This window comes from Phragmites australis, chromosome 12, assembly GCF_958298935.1.
Source record: "Phragmites australis chromosome 12, lpPhrAust1.1, whole genome shotgun sequence".
In the NCBI taxonomy this organism is placed as follows: Eukaryota; Viridiplantae; Streptophyta; class Magnoliopsida; order Poales; family Poaceae; genus Phragmites; species Phragmites australis.
The window spans coordinates 1,406,885-1,429,120 of NC_084932.1; the positions used below are offsets into that span (position 1 = coordinate 1,406,885).

At 43.3% G+C, this 22,236-nt stretch overlaps 2 protein-coding genes across 2 annotated transcripts; one reads left to right on the forward strand and one right to left on the reverse strand.

The window, feature by feature from the left end:
* Positions 1–8,941: 8,941 nt before the first annotated feature.
* Positions 8,942–13,208, forward strand: LOC133886921 (uncharacterized). Its single transcript, XM_062326833.1, has 2 exons — positions 8,942–9,261; positions 10,538–13,208. The coding sequence occupies exons 1-2, from the start codon at positions 9,255–9,257 to the stop codon at positions 12,643–12,645; spliced, it is 2,115 nt and encodes a 704-aa protein (XP_062182817.1). The 5' UTR covers positions 8,942–9,254; the 3' UTR covers positions 12,646–13,208.
* A 2,632-nt stretch (positions 13,209–15,840) lies between these two features.
* LOC133887149 (rhamnogalacturonate lyase B-like) lies at positions 15,841–20,435 on the reverse strand. The gene is made up of 13 exons (XM_062327091.1): positions 20,301–20,435; positions 19,921–20,042; positions 19,687–19,746; positions 19,028–19,144; positions 18,747–18,866; positions 18,515–18,656; positions 17,994–18,170; positions 17,539–17,895; positions 17,110–17,251; positions 16,865–17,018; positions 16,663–16,779; positions 16,325–16,448; positions 15,841–16,152 (listed from the first exon to the last, which is right to left on the reverse strand). Exons 1-13 carry the CDS (start codon positions 20,433–20,435, stop codon positions 15,898–15,900), a joined length of 2,022 nt encoding a protein of 673 aa, XP_062183075.1. The 3' UTR covers positions 15,841–15,897.
* Between the last annotated feature and the right edge of the window lie 1,801 nt (positions 20,436–22,236).

The window sequence follows — 22,236 nt, forward strand, 5'->3', positions numbered from 1 at the left end:
TGCCTCTGCTACGATATATATCATGCATGCTGTCGTCTAGCTTGGAACGACGATCGACATGCTTGTCACCACTCTTGAGTACACACATATCCATCGATTAGATCGCTAGCTACGCATTGGTCAGCTAGCTCAAGTGCCCGTGAAGAGCTCATCGATCACCTCTACTACAATATAATATAATTTTGATTATCAGGTTGATGAGAACATGCAAGATGCCAGGCACGTCAGACAGTAGCTATATAGCTTAGCCAGGAAAAAGGATGAGGTGCTTAAGTTGCATGGTTAGTTAGGTCAGCTATTTTAAATTTTTATTTTTTAAAAATACTATTACAGCATCCCTATCACTATTACAACATCTTTTATTTTTTTATCTCCAGTAGCTACCCTATTTCTACCTTCTACTCCTCTTTTTCTCTCTCCGGTCCCGCTGACAACCTCTGTAAACAGTACTGCTACAGTACCCGACACGTTTTCTACCTTCGGACCCACGGCCAGTCTCCGTGAACAGTGTTGCTACAGTACTGCTACAATACCCCGCAAAAATGCAGACACCCCTCCCTCTCAACACTGTAGCGCACTGTTTGGCACTGTAAGTACTGGATGAGGTAGCTACTGGAGACCGATTTCCAGTGCTACAGTACTATGCGGAGCACTGTAAGTACTGTAGCACTGGATAACTGCTGGAGTTGGTCTTAAAAGCTATCAATTGTCTGCTTATTATTGTATTAACTAGTGTCGTAGTATATTTTATCCCAACTGTTGAAACTGTTGTTTCAAATTACGTTTTAGCAACGTTTCGATTGAATTGATTCTGAATGTACAAGAATATATAAAAACATAACTGACAACATATATCATATAGGTAAACATGAGCATTTCAAAAGCATATATGAAAGCACATAAGCTACTCATAGATACAAATGAATCGAGACTGTCAGTTGACAAAGTGAGGCAATATAACTCATGAACATTTATTAAAACAAAGCCATGGCCCTCAGAGCGAGTTGCCGACTTAACGGTTATCAACACATACTAAGATGTTACCGATCAGTGTATCAAATCTCCTCTAAAGCTAGGCCGAGCTACACTAGTCTATGATCAAGAGAACTCCTCTGAAAAGCACAGTATCAGTTGGCTAATAGAGAAAGAATGCCGAACACAGAGCACATCAGGGCGCCCAAACCACCAGGATCAGGCAGTCTCAAAGACAGCCGAATGCAACTGATCAGAGCAAAATGCCACAAGGTGACACCAGATCAAGAGCAACATACAAGGGCGCCCAAGCCAACAGAATCAGACAACACCTAATGCTTTCCAGAGTTCTCGTGCCAACACAGAGCCACTGAACAGAGGGTGACAAATGCACACCACAGTGGACACACAGAAGAATATCAGAAATTCAGCTAGATCAATAACCGGCAACTACGGCCCAGCTTAAGAGCTCAATTGATACACTAAACGCACTTAGCTCGCATTCATCACAGAGCAGAATATTACCAATTCTAGTATGCATATACAAAGTACTTAGATGAGAATCAAAATTGCACGCTAGAATGTAAAGATGGGATTGGAACGAGCTTACTGTCCAGGAGGATGAAGATGGCAAGGCACGCGAATGCGCTGACCCAGAAAACTGAGATTCCCCCTCTATGCCGAGGACAACTGGGAACTGCTTTCGGAGATACAATGCCACAGAGCTGGCTGCGAGGCACACCACAGCCAACTCGCGAGAAGCAGAGAAACCACAACAGCAAGAGTCCAACACCGGGCCAAGGTGAAGAAGCCGAACACTGCAAGCAATGGCGTGCTCGAAGGCACAGCCCAGAAAACACCAAGCCACCACACCACAGATCTCCTCGCGCACACGCGCAGCCAGCCACCGAATCAGCCGAACACCAAACAGGCAGAAGGCGTAGCGCCAAAATCCCGCACGAGGTCGGCGAGAGAGAGCCGACGGGAACTCAACCAGAGGTGAGCTCAACCGTGTCGGTCGATGCCCCACCGGAGGAAGCCGGCACAGCCTCGCGCGAGAAAGAAACAGAGAGAGAGAACCGTGGATCAGAGCAAGTGGGGAATAGCTCGCAGAAGTAAAAAATCCGGGGGGAAGATCAGGTGAGTCCACCTGCATTTGTAGGGAGAGGAAGAGGCCCGGCATCCACCCCACGACGCCTCAACGGCGCGCCGAAATCGCCGGACGACGAACGGAGAACCTAGAAGGGCGGAGCCCTCCAACACGCCCCTGTGGCGGCCGCCTCGGGCACCCCTTTAGGTTAGGAAGCCGGCCGGGTGGACTGCTCGGCTTTTGGGCCTAGAAGCGGCTCATTCGGTCAGGCCTATTCCTCCTTTTTTTTTCTTTTAAGGAATTTTGCTCAATTCAAATTTGACTCCAACTCAAATTCAAATTTTAAAGGAAAAACCTCTTCAAATTTCAACAGAAACTTCTGTCACTTGTGCAGTCTAATGCATCTGTACATTTGGGTTGGTAGAAGCCAACTATACATATAAGGATATGATGCAGCTTTATCGTAGCTGAAAATGCATGTACGGCGACTCACTCAACAGCTGATATTAGTACTGCTGTACTACTTACTACAGCTAGTTGATTGCTGAACACAAGCTTAAGTTTGGATCCTGACAGTCTACTGTGTTTTTGGATCGTTTCCTGCATGCGATGTTTTCAGTCTCGACAAATTCTATATACTATACTATTATACATGGCTGTACTGTCCATACTTACAATATGTGGAGCTGAGGGGTGGTAACACATCGGGACCACACAAGGCCAGAGTGCTACCAAACTAACACATAGATCTGCTGAAAAAAATTCGACAGTATTTTCTTTGTAACTATAGATATAACTAATAAAATATCATAGAGCGAGAGATTAATATATCATCATAGTAATAATAGTAAATATCCTAACAAACAAGAAACATACATTGATCATAAATCCATGCCATAATCAAACAAATATAAAACAAACAACTAAAAATTCAATCTAACAACACAACATAATTAAACCAAAAGTAGAGGTGTTTATGCAAGATGAGCTACTACCCATCCCATATGCTCGCCATCGTTTCAAGGCGCACCTGGAAAGATAGTAAAGATGAGATTCGAAAATCTCAGCAAGTGAATTGTTTTAACAAGCTATTTAGCTATAGTTGATTAAATATTTATCTTTAACAAAGATAATAAACTGAACATGCTAACGATATCTGAAAACATGATTAAGCTTGACAATACAACAACGGCCACATGCTATCATCTTTTAGCTATATTTTACCGTAGCAGTAACAATTCAAAACAATATTAAATACTTCTTTGCAACATAAAAATAACATCAAAGTGACCAAAGTAAATACATCTATATGAATGCATATGATATGCTCTTCCTCATATTTATTCCTCATCGGGTAATGTAAGGGTATACCCCTTCTCGGATAACATACGGTGATGTATCGATACGATCGTAGCTATAAGACAGCGATATAACTTTCAATGTATGAGATATATATGTATGATATGTTTTATATATATAGTTAACAATGTAACTTCTAACATTGTATATTATAATAAATGAACTACTTCGAAGCAACAAATCTCGCTTACTTCACTGCTTACTTTAGGAATTCAAGTAGACTTCAGAAAGTAAATATTAAGATCATGCATAATCGAAAAACATAATGTCAATATAGGTATATACGTCATGCTTCGTATTCGAGGAATATAACACAACTACAAGAGAGAATACATATCTCACTTCTTTTACCTCATAATCTAGAGAAAACATCAATTCTTCACAAGGCAGAAAGTAAGTCACATACTCATATTTAATTTAATAGGTTATTGATAAGTATGGCAATTAAATGATGGAGATAACCAAATAACAAGATAAAACGTAATTATCTGCTACATTACTTAACTTCACCGACAACAAAGGCAAGAACTAGCTAAGTCTCGAAGCAGCACCACCTGAACACGTATATGAATTAGCACCAAAATATCGCAATAATTAAAATAAAAGAATTCACAAACATATGCTCGAAAGCTCTGCAAACACGACAACCGTGGTATAAAAAAGACATCTACCACATAGCTTGCAAGACACCAAGTGAGAACTTCCTCTAACGAGGTCAAAGACCGAAGAACAAAACACCACACGAACTATTTTTCACTGGACAACAATATTGATTAGCCAAAACCTCTTAACCAAAAAGAACAAGACCAACACCAACGAAAAGCTATGGATAGGATCTACAACCTTCTTTTTAACCATACGGTCGAATCCAACAATAAAAACGATTGACCACAAATACTACAAGCAACTAAGGAATACGAAAAAGTCACATTGGCAATGAGAAAGTCGGATCGAAGACAGAATCGACGAAACTCCCAAAATTCTCATCCTTCTCCCTTTCTTCTTCTTCCTCCTCCTTTCTTTTTCTTCTTCTTCTTTTTTCCTGCTCCTTTTTTTTTCTTTCTTTATTTCTTCCTCCTCTTCTCTTCATTAATGTTTTTTTCTTTTCTTTTATTCCTTCCTTCTTAGTGTCAGATGGCCCTTTCTCTACCTCTGCCTTATTCTCTTCTCTTCTTTCTTGCTCTTTTCTTTTCTTTCTTCTTACTTCTATTCTCTTTTCTTCTCTTCTCTTCTTTACTGCTCTTTTCTTTTCTTTCTTTTTTCATTCTTGTTGTCAGCCGGCCCTTCCTCTACCCTTCCTTCGGTCAGCCTTTGCCCAGCCTCCTCCCAGTGCACCCCGCGGCTCGCGGCCTCCACCAATGACGAAAGGAGGCAAGAGGCTGCGCGGAACAATGTGGAATTTAGCTAGGGTGATGCAACGACGAGCGGCCAGGGCGGCGGCTGGTGTGCGACGAGTAGCACGGCACGAGTGGGCATGCGACAAGCAGCACAACACACTGCGGCGATGGTGGACTAGGGTTAGGGAGGCGTGGGGAGTCGGGCGGAAAGGGGTGTTCGGTCTAGGTGGTGTTAGGCTCAGCCGACTTATCCACATGGGTTTTTTATTTTTATTTTTTTAGGTATTACTGGGGTAAGAAAAGAAGCACCTGAAAATGAAAGAAAGGACCGGACAAGAGACGGAGGTCAGCCAAGCATCCAATAATCCAATTGCTCCATGACGTGTAGCAATGCAACCACCTGATGCGGAGTCCTGATCTCACCTTCCCCTCTGCGACTGCACTCACCAGTCTGCAGTGGGCACTGTGCTACTTCTATAAATGACAAAAAAAAAAAATACCTCTGGTTATTCAATAGCTTTGGGCCTACGGCAGCACAACCAGTCTATCTTTGTTTGGATTAGTTTTTTTTTTAATTTTTCTCTGAAAAAAGTCAGAAGCCATATAAACATTTGGCTTCTGGTCCCATTTTATGATAGTTTTCAACTGGTTGAGGAAATAGCTCTGGTTGAAATAAACTAAAAACTGATAAGCAAATTTTAGTTGACTTTTCTGGCTTTTTAGTGTGCTGAGAAACTAAAATTTTATTATAAAAACCAACTATTAAAATTCAACATCACAGTCGTTTCCTTAGCTAGTTGAAAGCTACAAAGCTACAACTTATTTAAACTGATCCTATGTATAGCTTCGCGGACATCATAGAGAAGACAGACAGAAAGTGACATTCTGATAAACTGGTGCAGTGCAACTGACTAGAATTGGACGGCCTAATAGACTCTTTTTGGAACTAATCCAAATTTTCCCCATTCTGACGAGAATTAAACCGTTTCTTATGAAATTTCTGCAGCAAATTCATGTATCCCAATTTCCAAACAAGCTACTAACGTTAACACTAAGTAAAACTGCATATTTTACACCTTGGAAACTCATAACTCTCGCTGTATTATTCGACTTGTACATTACCAACCGGTGTAGCCAGTGATCAGCCTCGTGCCAGCGTTTTTTTTTCTGTATATCGGAGTGTACTAATTAATGAGCTCCATGCCGGATGTTTGTCCTCATCTCCTGGGCACAAATTCAAAATTAAATAACATACGCGATCATATTTATCAAAATAGATAACCATAAAATTTAAAATTATTGTCATGGCTCACGATCGTCTTCCCAAGTTTCTTCAATTATGGTATGATGAGAACCATAAGGGAGTATGATTTTCACAGGACATCATGTACAATAATTATATATGTTTTTAAATTATCATGATAATTAGTTACTTACTCAGTAAAAGTATTGGATACATTTGTAGTTGATTTTGTTGTATGTCAGGAGTATGCACACGATTAAGGAGTTAGACCCTTGATTTCGTGAGCCACTCGTACAGGTAGAACTACTACCGTTCGCTTTCATGATGGCTGAAGCTACCATGACGGGTGGTAGCAGGACACCTCTCCGCTAATTGAGGCGTCAATGCTCACAGCTCTTGTGAATCGGTGGTATCCTGAGATGCACACGTTTCACTTTCTTTTTAGTTAGATGGCCGTAACATTGAGGGACACGGCCATGCTGACCGGGCTGCTGATCAGGGGCGCTCTGTTAGCAGTTTCGTGACCAACAAAGGAGCAGTGTAAGAGTTACGTCCAGGACATGTAATTATTTGTTATGTAATGCACTTCATATGCTTCATTGATCATCTGTATTTTGTAGGTATGGTGTGCAATATGATATGAATGATGTTGGTCTTTTCATGTTCTGGATTTATGGTCTGTCACAGTTTGGTCTATGCCCACTGGATATGGACGAGGCTACAATTATGCAATATTATGATATGTACTTATACATCATGTTGGGAGACATCATATTCTATAACACGACAGATGATTATGTTCTTAAATAATGAGGGATTCGTGCTTTGGTGCAGAGCAAGAACGTTGTAATCAATGAGCAATAAATCTATGGCAGGATATTATAGTACATATTTTTTATGGACACCTACAACAATCGATATAGCATTAAATGCCTCATTACAGGTTATGCGTGGAGAGAATGATGATCACTTCTAGGAGAACAACCTAATCCAAGCCGTGTTCAAATTGCACGTAAGATCCTTCTGTTCGCATTAACTGCTCCGCTCCAATATGTAACCACCGACGACCTTAGGGTTCTCTTACACGAGCGATGTCAAATGTATCCCAGGGTGTGCGAACTAGCTGACCATTCTTCGGTGCTGGATTTCTCTATGAGGTAAAGAAGGATAGCGATGCTGCCCGATCAGTATGCATCCCACATCCAGGTTCGCTATTTTTTATTGGGTCACTCTACTTATCTTTTTTTCATTGATTTGAATGCTCCTCTTTCGCATTAGGCGTTCCAGGAAGACGCCAAATTGATCAACAAAGAAATTCCAAACTTTTTGGTGATGTATATGCTTTTCAGCGGGGGTGTGATGCCTGATTCACATAGAAGACAACAAAGATCAGCGAACTTAAGGGGTACAAAGGCACTCTCTACTATTCAACCAGAAAATGACAAGGCCGATGAGGACTATGATTTCATACCACCAATGTCTCGACGTTTCAGCAGCAATACAGGAGAAGGTTTAAGAAACACTGCAAGAGAACGTTCACGCACCATATCGGCATGGCATATGACCAACAAGAAAATATGGTGTGCTCCTGCTGTGATAGCTCAAGATGACAACGAGGACAACTATTTCATGCCACAACGACCACTCCCTTCGAGACCTCAATGTCCGGAGGACACTAAGGATGCTGAAAATTATGGTGGATTTGCTTCTACCCATCCTCAAAACTTCTAATCACCACCTCGGAGACGACAAACATCTTACCCTGATAGCATGGACTAAAACAACTAGCATTCTTTCGCTAGTTTATGTTGCCACTTTATGTGACACAACCCTTCCCGATATAAAATGACAGTATCAAAGTGCCCGCAGCCGGTCCCGGCCATATTCGGTATATGAGGTGCCGAATATAGCATTGTGGACCATATTCGACGTCTCATGTGCTGAATACACTTGATTTTTGACATATAAGATGTCGAATATGGGCTGTAGTGCCATACCCGAGTTTTTTGGGGTATAATGTACCAAAAGTCAGTTTTTGATAAATAAGATGTCGAATATGGATACTAAAATTGTAAATACAATGACATGTTATCCATTTCGATAAATAGTCACGTATATTGTTTAATTTTAGATTTGTGCCCATCTCACGGGGAAAAGCTTGCATAATTCATCTAGTAGTAGCGCATAAAGTATAAAATCCTGTTAATAACCCATCTCATCTCATCTCATCCAACAAGCGCATTCCACCAAAATGAAGAAGAAAGAGCAAAAGCCCAAAACAACACAGTGCAGGTACATATGTCCAAATGGATCGTGCAATATAGGCCGGCTCAAGGCACGACACTGTTGGCACGGTACGGCACGACGGCTAATGGGCCGAGTCGGAACGACACGACGACTTAGGCCGTGCTTGGACCAAAGCCGCGGCACGGCCCGTTTAACTGTTCATATTTTTGTAGTATTTTATATAATTTGTTTAGATCTAATATTATATAGGATATGTGGTGCAATAATAGTGTGTTTGACTCTCAAGTAGAAGGTCGGTTGTTCGATTTCAATTGAAAGCAAATTTTTGTGATTTTTTTCAATTTTTTCAGACTGACGGGCTAAAAAAAATCATCGGACCTACCGTACCGCGGACTAGCACGGCACAACCCGATCTTAAATGAACCGTGCATGAGCTGAAGTCACGGCACATGAGTCGATACGGCACGACCTATTTAACTAACAGGTCTAAATAGATCGTTCTTAAATAAACCGTACCTCAATAAACTCGTACCGTACCAGACCAAACCGCCTATTTGAACATCTTTCGCGCAGAATCACCCCGAAGCCAGAACTGAACTCACAAAAAGTTAGCTCCCAGTAAAGAAAAAATCCACTAGGTCGAGGCTGAGAGGGCGGCAGCGGGGAGGAAAGGGACAGGTTATCAATCAATCGGCCCCGGGCCTCGGGCCCCGGGCCCCGGCTCAAGCTCCCTGCTCTGCTGTGCAGACCACAGGAATTCGGGTATCAGTAGAAACTGAACGAATTTCCTAGCTGTTTTCTTTAAAAAAAATCAATCTTTTTTCCCTTCATTTGGTGCTGGAGACGCCTGTCTTTTCTTGGTGTAGCCGTTCAGCGACAACGGAGAGCGGAGGCAGTTGGGGGCCTTGGGGCTAGTCGTCCTACCAGTCCACCAGGTGCTCCAATCTAGCACCCGCAGCCGCGAGCCGCGAGCCGCGGGGAACGAGGGCGACGACCCGGCCTCCTCATGGAAGGTACGAGCTTTCTCTTGGTTTCCTCTCGAGGGTAGATGGCTTATGTTCTAGATCTGCGTGGGGTCTCCTGACAAATAGGATTCAGGCAGCTTTGTTTGGTAGGCAGTTCTTTCTCTTGGGATTTTTTATTTTCTGGCAAGTTCTTTGTAGTCCAAGCAGTAGAATATATGTATGAATTCTGGGTCGATTGTCTGCTGTTCTTGATTTTGCATTGATTCTTTAAGTGGATATATCGGTAATGATTGGGGACAAAGAGGCCAATGTTCAATTTTTTCTTTGAGGAGTTATGACTTGTGACCTTTAGGATGCCATTCTGGGATTTTAGCTTTGAATGCTTTGTTTGCTTGAAGTCTTGCTCCCATGAGAGTGCCCGGTTGTTCATACCGGGACTATTTTTCAGGGACGGGTCTTGTGATATATGTTTCTCTTGAATTTTGGCTCTTGCTTTGGCGTGGTATAAGACGGAATTAAACTCTTTCACATGATATAGGATGGTTGTGAAGCTTCTGCGTTTCATGTTTTATGGGTGATTTGTGCTTGTAGTTAAGATTATCATTTTTAAGGTAGCGCAAATTCAATTTCAAGACTATGCCATTCATATAGTTTTATACGTGTGCAATTAGTGAACAAAATTAATATATGTATTTAACGGCAAATTGCACTGCAATGCAGAAAGGAAAGCAATTCCAATCCTGTGGGCTAGTTTTGAAATGATATTACAGAAATTACCATATGCATCTCACAAGTGCAGTTGAGCTTGCCACTTTTTAGTACTGTAGAAAACAACAAACAGAATGCATTGCACATTTCTGCTACCTAAGTTTCTGAGTTTTGTGATGCTCAAGTGCGGATGCCATGTATAATTTGGTCAACAGCAATGCCGTCTTCTTGTCCACCCCTTGTGACCAGAATATAAATGAAATGAAGATTACAAAATGTTGGAATGCCAATTCAGTTCATTTAGAATTAGTCAATCATTTGCGATCTATGAAAGATTGGAAAAGAAGCTGTAGCCGATAAACCACCATGCAGTATTGGTTAAACCTAGTGGATAATCTTTGTAATCTAACATGAAGATGTCAGTATTTTGTGTCATATGTATGGTTTAAAACTACATCTGTTATCTTCAGTACTCTAGTGTTTACCTGTTACTTCCTGTTTCTTTATTCAGCTTCAATCCTTGAATTTCGTGAAGCCCCTCATATTCAATTACTTGAACATCCATTACATACAAACATTTCATTTCGTAACTGAGGAACTTGACAGCATTTTGCAGGCCAATCACCTGACCATATATCAGTTGGTTCAGCACCAAAGAAGTCTAGTATTTCATCACGAGGTAGACAGCGTAATTTCTCATCATCTACATGTAAAGATTTTCTCCGGAAGTTTGTGGACTATGAACTTCTGACTTTGAGCCTAGAGGATTGGTTCTCTGGTCACAGTGAAGATTCTGGTTTCAGGAAGCCAGCATTTGATGTTCCTTTTGACCTTACTGAATTACAGAATTTTGATTATGCTCTGGAGGGTGTTACTTTTCAGCAGCTAGTACGGATGCCAAATGCTCTTCATGCATCAACATCAGATGTTTTTGAAGCTACTGCGTACCTTGCTTTGGAGGATTTCCTACATGCAGGCATTAAGGGATTGTGGGAAACTTTCTGGGGTCCTGACGAAGCAATGCCTTTCTCAGTTGCCTGTATACACAGCACAAGCCCCAAGTTCTATCCTGCTGAGAAGGCTATTAGCAGTGGAAAACTCGATGGTGTTTGTGCAACAGCTGTGCTGCTGAAGAATTCAAAGCACTCACAAGGAAGATGGGATCATATTGTTGTATTGGCTTTGTTGAGACCTGATATTGGAATGGTTTCCGCACAAAGTGACCAGGAACCATCTCCTGCTGTCTTGGGGGAGGCACTGTTCTTTGCCTTGCGTGTTCTACTATCTCGAAGCCTTAGCAGAGCCTCCACTGTTCTTCGAAATTCAGATTGTGTTTACTTGCTTCTTGTTGATTCACAGTTTGGAGGAGTGGTAAAGGTCCATGGTGATCTGAACAAGCTGGGTTTCAATCTGAACAATGTTTATGACTGTGCTGCTGAATGGATAAAGAATCATGCCAAAATTACAGTTTCTTCTATGGATCGAATATGGAACAAACTTGGGAATGCTAACTGGGGAGACATTGGGACCCTTCAAGTTCTCCTTACAATTTTCCACTCAATGATCCAACTTCGTGGAGAACCTAAGTATTCTCTTGATGAACTAGCAACGGAACATAGTTCCCGGCTACAAAGTCGAAGATCAGAAAGATATTTGGTTGACAGACAAGCTAATGGTAATGGTTTATTTCGATTCCGACAACGAAGTCATTCTCCTGAAATTGTTGAAGTACAGGAGGAAGCAGCTGTTGATGTGAAACCACAGGAAACCTTGAAGCTTGAAATTGGATCGGTTGTATTGATGGAGGATGCTTACTGCCAGAAGAGTTTTCAAATCAATGGCATTCTAACGGACAGTGATACTCCTATTTATACTTCTAGTCCTGTAGAAGAGCCTAGTAAAACCTATTTGTTGTATGTAGGCTCCAGCCCTTCTCATTTAGAGCCGGCATGGGAGGATATGAATTCCTGGTACCAAGTACAAAGGCAGACAAAAGTACTGACTTTTATGAAGCAAAGAGGCATTTCTAGCAGATATATACCACAGATGGTAGCCTCTGGACGTGTCATCCATCCAGGCCCATGTAACAAGCCTAATTCAAGTGGGAGTTGTGGTCATCCATGGTGCAGTACTCCAATCCTTGTGAAATCACCAGTTGGTGAGACAATTTCAAATCTGATACGTAATGGATTGTTCGGTGTTGAGGAAGCTCTGAGATGTTGTCATGACTGTTTATCTGCTCTTGCTACTGCAGCATCTGCAGGGATCCGTCATGGTGATATCCGGCCAGAGAATGTGATCCGTGTGAGTAATGGTTCAAGGCATCCATATTTTGTAATTATTGGATGGGGTCATGCTATCCTAGAAGATAGGGATCGGCCTGTAATGAATCTGTTCTTTTCATCTACATTTGCGCTCCAGGAAGGCAAGCTATGTGCATCATCTGACGCTGAAAGTTTAATTTATTTTCTATTTTTCTCTTGTGGTGGAGTTTGCCCAGAGCTTGACTCGGTTGAAAGTGCACTTCAATGGAGGGAGACGTCATGGTCGAGGAGAGTTATACAGCTGAAGTTGGGTGATGTCTCGGCAGTGTTGAAAGCTTTTGCGGATTATGTTGACAGCCTTTGCGGGACTCCATACCCAATGGACTATGAGATATGGTTGAGAAGATTGCGAAGAACAATCAATGAAGATCATGGGAAGGAGATTGATACATCAAGTTAATACTGCAGCACATTTTCTTCCAAATCCAAAATGTGGAAGATCAAGAACGACCACCCCATTACCTTTTGTCGTTGTTGTAGATAATTTATTTGTGAAAGGTCCATAGCTCATAGGATTGCCCTTCATCTTGCACCATATCAGCAATAAGAGTATTTCCAAAAGTGCAATCTGCTGCTGCTATCCTCAACTTGGATAATTGTCACTGTTCACTGTTCAGTGGTTTTGCTTTCAGCCCTTCACACAAGAATTTAGTATATGGATCCTTGAGGATATCAGCAACATGATGTTTTTTGTGAATGGTCTTTGGTAAATTGGTGAGCTTCCTCTGGTTGGCCTCCGAGATTCTGGGTCCATCTTATTCGGTATGGCTGGGCTTGTGGATTTTTTTCTTCTTCTCATGTTCAGAGTTTAAACTGTTAAGCCGTAGGTAAATATGGATGTCGAATGTTCGGTATAGTCGATAAAGTTTTGGTCATTTTTCTCATTTGTGTAATTGCACCAGAATGGATCTGTGATTACAGGTGGTTTGGCATAGTAGCATTTTGGTCTGAGTTCTGACTAAATTATTTGTTGGGTGCAATGCATCAAGTTTCCTGTAAATGGTATCTTGCTCAGCTGTTCAAATTCCAATCCTGAAATTGCTGGGTCTTGAACTCTTGATTTGTTTGACGCCGCTAACTTGCCTCATGCATCAAGAAATGGCTTTCTAATGGTGGTATGATCTTTGTGTGCATCAGGATACACTGCGAGCGTTGTACAATCCATGTATCACGTTCAGTGACTGTGATTGTTACTTTGAGGGGCTCTGACTTATGTTGAGAACCATTTTTAAGCTTTGGATGATGTCACATTCACTTATTACTCCTAAATTCTGTTGTAATGAGTATCTGTTTCCCAGTAGCCTCTGCTTGTTAAAGAGAGCTTGTCCAGGTTTTGAACTCGTTGCAACTTGCTTCAGTTTGCAGCACTGAAGTACTTCAAGGAGCTGCATACAAACATGAATGGAGCAATGTTACATCACGATGAAAGATAACTTTGTTCTTGTTCGGGCCTTGTACTGGATACAAGTAATTTCGGCTAGTAAATATGGACTCGTGCAAATGTTGATTCTCGTATAATTGTATACCTTAGGCGTAATCCGCAGCGATTATAACCATGAATGTAGTCTTTTTTACACGGAATTATCGAGTTTAAAGACGATAATAGCAGAAGAGTTGGAGTGCTATGTTAGGAGCCCACTCTATCAAACACCAAATCACTCTAACTCCACGGTAGAGATAGATGAGGATACATATTGAGAGAGATGGAGTTCGGGATAGACATCAAAGCAAAGGGATTGAAGAAGTGAAGCACATCAACTCAAGGGATCGAGGAGGAAGACAAGCACTAGAAGAAGAACAGTAGTAGCAAGCAGTGCATAGGAAGAGGGGGGGGGGGGGGAGAGAGAGAAAGGAGACGGTTCGATCCCATCTCCAATCCGCTTTGCAAAAATATGTACCTATTTTGAAAATTGACAGAAATGTACTCCTGGCGCCCGCTCAATCGGCGACATAAGGAAGTAACACTCTCTGGTCACGTTCAACAAAGGACAAGTACTAATCCTGTTCGTGTTGGCGTGCCACGTGGATCTGTCACCCATTGAACGGGTTTTTATTGCCCGTTTAACAGAAGGAGTACATTCCTGTCAATTTTCAAAATACTTCTTTCTTCAAATTTTAGAAATATAAAATATTTAAATAAAAAGCTCCTCCAATGGTGCTCCTGCTCCCTTTGTAAGCTATCACGGCCCATGTAGAAGGCCCACCTTCAAGGAGAGAAGACAGAGCGATGGTGGACACGGTGGCGGTGTACCGCGGGTGCTGGTTGTTGAAAGAAAAGGTATTTCACGAATAAGCGCGATAAAAGACTCTTCTTCATGATAGATTTAAGTTTGGACAAAACTGGAGATGAATGAAAACTTATATGTTTTTAGCATGAGGGCTCCGAATGAGCTCTTTTGTGGTGTCGCTATCTAGGAATCAGTGTCGGAGGAGCTCATGGCGAAAGCAGTGCTGCAGCGGAAGAATTAGGGATCGTGGTAAAGCTGATACCATGTAAGACCGAGAGAGAATGAGGATTGCTGCGTGAGTTGTATTGATTCACAAGTCACGTATTTATACATATACAACGGAGCATTGAGCCATCTAACAAACTTCCTAACTGACCCCTACTCTATCGTAGTCATGGCGTGAGACCAGGACGTGGTGAGCTGAGGAATCGATCATGAATAAGCATGTTGCTAACACACACCTCTCTAATTCTGTGTTTTGATTTCAGATTGATCTCCAAAAAGATTATAAATCTTTTCAAGAAACCCGTGCATCTGGATTCACTGAAGAGAGTGGGACATTGGGTTATATACGGGAGATTGTATGAAGCAGTGATCTTCTACTGCTGATATCAGATGCTGCTCAGGTTTGCTTCTTTGGAGATTCATGTGCTAATATATTGCATACTATCTATGATCATTCCCTAGTGTACTGTCGTACCTTATACTATTTAAACTACTGTTTTTTGCTTCAGTTATCTTTCATTATTTTGTATAGAACTTATATCCATAAATCAATTATATTTATGTGCTCTTATACGTAATTTGTTCCTGAGCTGTTAGCGATTTTATTTTTGTTATATTCATATTAGACAAGAAATCAAGAGTCATGACATTATCCTAATGTTGTATCTTAGGCATCATAGAGCATTATTTCTTTATGAATTAAGTGTTATCTTTGGCATCAATGCTTTGTTTTCTTCATGTGGAAAGTAAAACAATATTGTATGTGAGATTTAGGAAACATTGCAATGTAGAGGTGCCAGATTTAGGATCCGTTGCAACGCACGGACATTATACTATAAAGTATTAATAGTCATACCACTTTCATCTTGTCTTATGTTATTTTGGAATATAAAAGTATTTATACGGTAATACTATCATGCTTTATATTATTTTAAATATGTTTTACATGGTGAAATATATTATCTCGTAAAAATTTTTTGGTGTACGGACATATAACTAGTAAACTTTACAAAAGTAGCAATTTGTAAGCTAAAAAAAAAAAGGATCGAGCAGCAATTTGTAAACAAGATTAACCAACTTTGAAGAGCATACTATACATAGTTGACTGAGCCTATTTCACTCTAGTGTAATACTTTGGCTTCTCCGATCGCCATTGCACTGGCGATCTTCTACAAAATTCCTAGCTAACTCGACGATCATCATGAGCGGTCTCGCGAGGATCCGGGAGGCCCTTCCAGCCGGATGTAGTCGTACATGACCCCGAAGAACTCGCTGAAGGCCCTCGTCTGCGTGATGCTGATGCTGTTCTCGCCTTCCGCCAGCAGGTACCCCCTGATCGGGAAGTCGAAGCTCCGCTGCACGCCGTGGATCCCGTGCCGCGCGATCGCGTTGCCGTCGCCGAACGCCGGCGTCGTAAACACGCCGCCTCTCCTCGCACCTCCGTTCACTTGCACCTTCATTCAAAGTTGAAACAGTGTATGCAAACAGAGTTCAGTTCAGAACTGTAGGTATTTTTATATGTAGGATTAGTTGATAGACCAGATAGATTAATTGCGACCCAAAACTCACTAGTACTAACAGCTAACATGTAGTTAAATTTGTTGATAGATAGCCTGAATTGTGTACCTGCAATCTGGACATGTGAGCAGCCGCAACAGCAATGCGCAGAGTGTAGGTGCCGCCTGCCACGACGCGGTCCAGGTTGAATCGTATCTGCCGTGTCGTTGGCACGTTGACATCGCCAGCCTTCCTGCAAACCAAAGATCGATGTAGTTGGTATTTGTTTTTTTATAAAGCAAGTTTTATTGACTCTCAACGTTACATCGAGGAGATACAATTGTAAAAGAGCACACTTTCGATCTTTGTATAGCTAAGGTAGATACATATACAAGTAGCAAAAGAAGAAAGAAACTCAACCAAAACGAGCGTAGGAAATAAACGAACGGTTTGTTCAGTATTATTACCTTGTGACATGCGCGAAGAACCAGTCCCTGGAGTGATCGCTCTGACCAACCGTGAAAACAAGATCGTTTTCAGGGTACAGGTCGGCATACCTTTCCCATAAACCGTACTGCCTGTACCTGTCAGACCAAACCAAATCGACATGTCAGATAAAAAAAACGTATCTGAATGTAAGCGACATGCATGATCAGGAAAGGAGATCACTTGTCTTTGCTCAGAAAGAGCCCGTTGCGGTACTTGGGGTCGGCGTCAGGGACGAAGAACTCCGCCGCAGTCCTGTCCGGGACTCCGATCTCCCACAGTGTCGGGCCTGATCTCGGGGGCTGGAACACAAGATCGCCGAGGTCGATGGCACCACCTGCTCAGATGGATCGAGGACAGTGGTCAGTCAGACACACAGTAGCTAGCTCTGAGTGCACGAGCACTGACAGTATGTTTTTTTAACCAACCTGGGTTTACGGTCACAGAAGAAGTGTGCATGTAGTCTCCGAGGAACCCGGGAACCCATGCGTAGAGATTGTACACCCCTGCCCGGACATTGCCGACGGTGAACCTGCCGGAGGACGACGCCCTTGTCCAGAACTGATAGTTCTGCAGCACAGCATCAGAGCATCAGGAAATCAGGATGTCTGACAGATGACAAGTAGCATTGCCGGACACGGACATGAGTGCTGAAATCCAACTAGGATTTAGGTGTCCGATTTGGTAAAGAAATTTTGAACATAGGAAATATGATTTGGAATCCGACACGGGTATCAAAATCCGACTCGAAATCGGAGCATCTAATTCGGAAAAAAATTGGACACGGATGTTCAACACCGATGACAAGGCGCGTCAGTAAGTTCAGAATCACTTCGATCAGCTTGCAGTTACAGTACCTTGCTCTCCGTCGCCCAGGAGCCAGGCTGCCCGGGCGCGGCGAGCCCGACGTACGCCGCCCCGGCAGGCATGTCGTCTTTGCTGCTCATGTACCTGTCTCTGACCATGAGCCTGCCGGTGACGGAGCCTCTCTCACCTGCCTTGGCGAAGTCCCGGGACTCGGGGAAGCTGTACGGCCATTTGCTGGCTTCGGCTTGCGCCCGCGCTGTGGCGTCCTCCCAGAGATCCCGGAGGTTGCCTCGCTTCGGGCTCGAGTTGAGGTAGACGAAGACCGGCCCCAGCACCTTCTTCCAGTACTCGCCGTCGTTGATCTTCAGAACCATGTCCTTCCCAACGTAATGCGTCCCAAGAAACACCTGGTGGATACAGAAATGGACATCACAAAGTTTTCGTGCCGATCTCTCTCGATGGAATTGGAATGGGGTTGGAGTCTGATGGAAGAGGAAGCTCGTACGCTGAGGGAGGTCGGGCCGACGTGGGAGGTGAGGTCCCGCTTCATCGGGCCGCCGCACTTGAACTCGTTGCTGGGCGTGATGACCCAGAACCCCATGGGATCCGGATGGTTGCTGCTGATCCACCCATGGACAGCGTTGTCCTTGTTGTCCAGCGAGTACTCGTACTTGTCATCCACCTGAAGAAACATACACCCAGTTGCAGGTTCATGCCTCCATATATGCTTTTCATTGATAATTTTTTTCTCTCTTTTGCTTTAGTTCTTGATTATTTTTAATGCAAAAAAATCACTTCTTCCCCAGGATTAAAATTTTGCCGAAATTTTGGTAAAATTTCGAGAATTTTGAAGCGGAACGAAATATCTAGTTTTGTAATTTTCTTTCACTGGCATGTGAGACCGATAAAGTAGATGACAAAAAATGATCAAAATTTCATGAATTTTGATCTTTTTGCCAGTGAAAGAAAAAATTATAAAACGAAATTAAAATCCCTGATTGTTTCATGCATGCTTAGCTAATTTACCTCCCCTTTGAACTGTGGCTCCTTGGGGTCAACGAGCAGAACAGCCTCCTTGTAGGCCAATGGAACACCACGAGGTCCGTCTCTGTCTGCCGTGCTGGGCATGTACCTCTGTATGTCGTCTGAAACCGCCATGTAGTTGAACCTAGCATACACAAATTTGTTGCAGGCAAAAAGCTCAGGTTGGTCAGGTCACTCACAGCTGCAAATGTTCAGAGATGAAAAGGGTACTCACTTGTCCGTGTTGAGTTTGAAGGCGAGCCGAGCCACTGAAATGTTCAGAGCAGGCCAATCCTTGGAGTGCTCCAAGATGGCGTAGCAGTAGAACCCAGAGCTGCCTTTCAGCATCACAAGCCTGAAATAGCAGGGTTTTTTCTTTTCTTTCAGTGATAGTTTGTTTATTTAATTCGGTACTGTTTCACTGGAAGAAAAGAAAAGAAAATTTTGTACTAGCCTACTAGACTTGTTGCTTGTGCAATCAGAATAATAATAATACAGCGAGTGACTGATGTATACCTTTTGTCGATGTCTAGCCGAACGCTGTTTGGACGTGATGGATTATATGTGCTCCTGAAAGAAAGCTCCACTTGTTCTTCGCTTGAGGATACTACTTTGAACTCTGTACCATCCAACCTGTACAAATGCAGTTAGTTATGTCCAAAATAAGCTGAACCAAAAATATATAGTTAGTCTGAACCAATCGATCAGAATACGTCCTCTGTTTGTTGAGCAATAATTTATGATAGTGTTGTGTAACACCCTGTGTTTAAAATTGCTTATAGTCCAACCCTCACGTCAGGCGGGTCTATGTAAGTATATCATATTCGTAGGGAGGAATTTGTCTGTCAAGCGTATATGGTATATACTTCAGATGGAACTACCGAGCTAGCGTTGTTGTACTGTCATATACGTACTAAGATTTATGCATGAGTAGCAGCACCCGTATAAATCGAGAACATGAACACACAAAGAGACCAGCGAGATCGATCCTGAGGTAGCGTCTAGTGGACGCGGTTAAAATATATAAATTTTTACAAATCAGTCCAGGCAACGAAACACCCTCTTGCATTATATATTTATATATCTAGAGTTGCAGACGTATCAGTGATGAACACACAAACATACAAAGGAGGTGAAGCAAAAGATAATCAGGTTGTTAAATAGCTAGCACTCACATATCGATCATCCCTGTTGGGTGATCGGACCCTGGATAATTCCAAACCACATCCCAGTACCTGCAAGAGAGGAGAATTTATACAGTTAATCCGAGAGTTAAGCTTGTCGATCGCCGCTATCGATCTCCAGCGTCATACTAGCAGTAGTTAATTAACCATCACAAGTAGTGCATGCATGCATGCATGCAGGTGAAAAAGAAGATGTAGATATGCAGTTACTACGTACGTACGTACCCTCCCGAGTTGCCGCCGCCGGTGTAGTGCAGCAGGTTGCGCTCGCCGTTGTAGCGGACGCCGGTGATGTGGCCCTGCGGCCTGGACAGCGTCACCTGCACCACGCCGTTGTCGACAAGCACCTGCAACCAGCATGCATGAGTACGTACACATGCAGGAGTCGATGGCACAAGTGATGAGATCGAGTTAACAATAACTGATGACAACACTAACTATATATCAATTTAGATCCATGATCAATTATTAATAATGAACCAAAACTATGAATTCAGACAAAATAAATAAATTAACGAAGAAATCCCTGCGCTGAGTATATAAGGATACAAATAAACATCACGCTAATTAGCTAGCTAGGAGTATAGATAGTATGAACGCCGCACCTGACGAGGGTCGACGCGTAACGTAACACCATGGTCAGCGGCGGCGGCGGCGAGGTGCAGTAGGGACGACGCTCCGACGGCGATGAGCAGGATGACGACCAGCAGTGACCTTGCACCGGCAGCCGCGGCGCCCATCGACGATGGATCGATCGATGTCTCGCGCGTACGTGTCTCTGTCTCTGTCCCTCTCGGCTGGCCGGCCGGCCGGCAACGTAGTACGTGGTGGCGTACTAGCGCGTCCTGATCGAACAGAGGTTTAGGCTGCATGCATGTGCAGACGCCGACTTGAAAGACGTTGGATTGGACGGAAAAGGTAGCTAACTAGGTAGCCTGTTCGGTCGAGCTATATACACGCGCTGACAACGCCCGGTTCGGTTACGTCGATCGTTGCAAATAAACAACAAGCCTGCCGGAGCCGGACTCGATGATCATGCTCCAGGGTCCGATCCGGCTGCAACTACGTCTGCTGAAAGGAGTCCTACGTCATCGTCCGAAACGGACTGCTAGGCAGGAATATAATTTCAATTTTGTTTTACAATGTTTTTTGTTCAACGGCATTAAATTTTGATAATTTTTGTCCACTGCGCTGTGAGTCACATATGTTAGTGAATGAAAATTCTAAAATTAGATATTTCATTCTCTTTCAAAATTCGTAAAATCTTAGAAAATTTTTTATCAGTGCTGCTAGCACAGTTCAAAGCATGAACTTTTTTGAGAGAGAGAGGAAGTTCGAAGCATTATAGAGACGATGCTTCCATGGTATGATCAACACAGACACAACGAGTTCCAAAAAAAAGTCTATATTATCTCTCTCAACTATTGCTCGAATTTGTTTTTCCCCTTCGAACTGTAAAACCAGACATCTCACCTCCTCCAACTATTTAAGCGGATGTAATTTACCTCCTTAACTGGTTTTGAGTGTGGTTTCGTCCTACGTGGCGTTGTCGTGGCGGTGGGAGCCACATGTCAGATACTATCTCATCATCTTGTTCCTCCCTCTTCTCTCTCTGTCTTCTCCCCGTGCGTGCGGCTCAGAGAGAGGAGGTGATGCCTCATCCCCCACTGTCATTTCTCACCTCCTCGCCGCCGGTGCCGACCCCACCCTCGTGGTATAGTGCAGCCCATGGAGGGTGCTGCTCAGCCGATGGTGCCTTGAGGTGGCCAGGCGAAAACAGACGGCGACGATGGAAGCAGGGCAACATTGATAGCTTCACACCATTCACCAGAGAGAAAATGTGGGTAAGGGTTAGATTCCTGGGATCCTATAGATGGTTCAATAGCAAGGAATTGGACAGAGGCTCACCGGAGAAGGTGATCGGATGGCAATGGTGCCATGGCCGGAAAGGAGGAAAACGAGTCCGAGCTGCTCGGCTATTGCATGATTCACACTGTAACTTGAGGGGTTTTACTCCTAGAAGTAATGGACACATGGTGACGCACTTTGGAAAGGTGGGAGATCACTGAGACATCGTGGATAGTGGTGGAGGCTTCAGGCATGCACGTCGGCAATGAGAAAGACGATTAGGCGGCGGGTTCGACGGGCTCCATATGCACCATCAAACTTTAAAATGGGACTAGTGGGACATGTGGATGGTAGTCAATGGGCTCCGACATGCAGTTGGATGGCTAGGATCACCATCGAACAATTACCAGAGTCGGAGAAGACGATGGCGTTCCGGGCCGGTTGGTAGAGAGATGAGGCTGCTTCTTGCTCAATTTGGAAGAGGGGAGAGAGGAGAAGAATGAGGCTCTTCGGCACCATCACAGCTGTGGTGTGAGATAGGTTGTGCGTGCCTTTTTGGTCGAAAGCACGCGCTGATCGTGAAGGTTGATGCGATGCATGAAGCCATCGATTTGGAGCACGTCGCGCCATCGTCCCCGGGCTCTGGAGCGGGAGGTAGGCGCGGTGGCAGGTGCAGCAGCAGGGATGATCGGC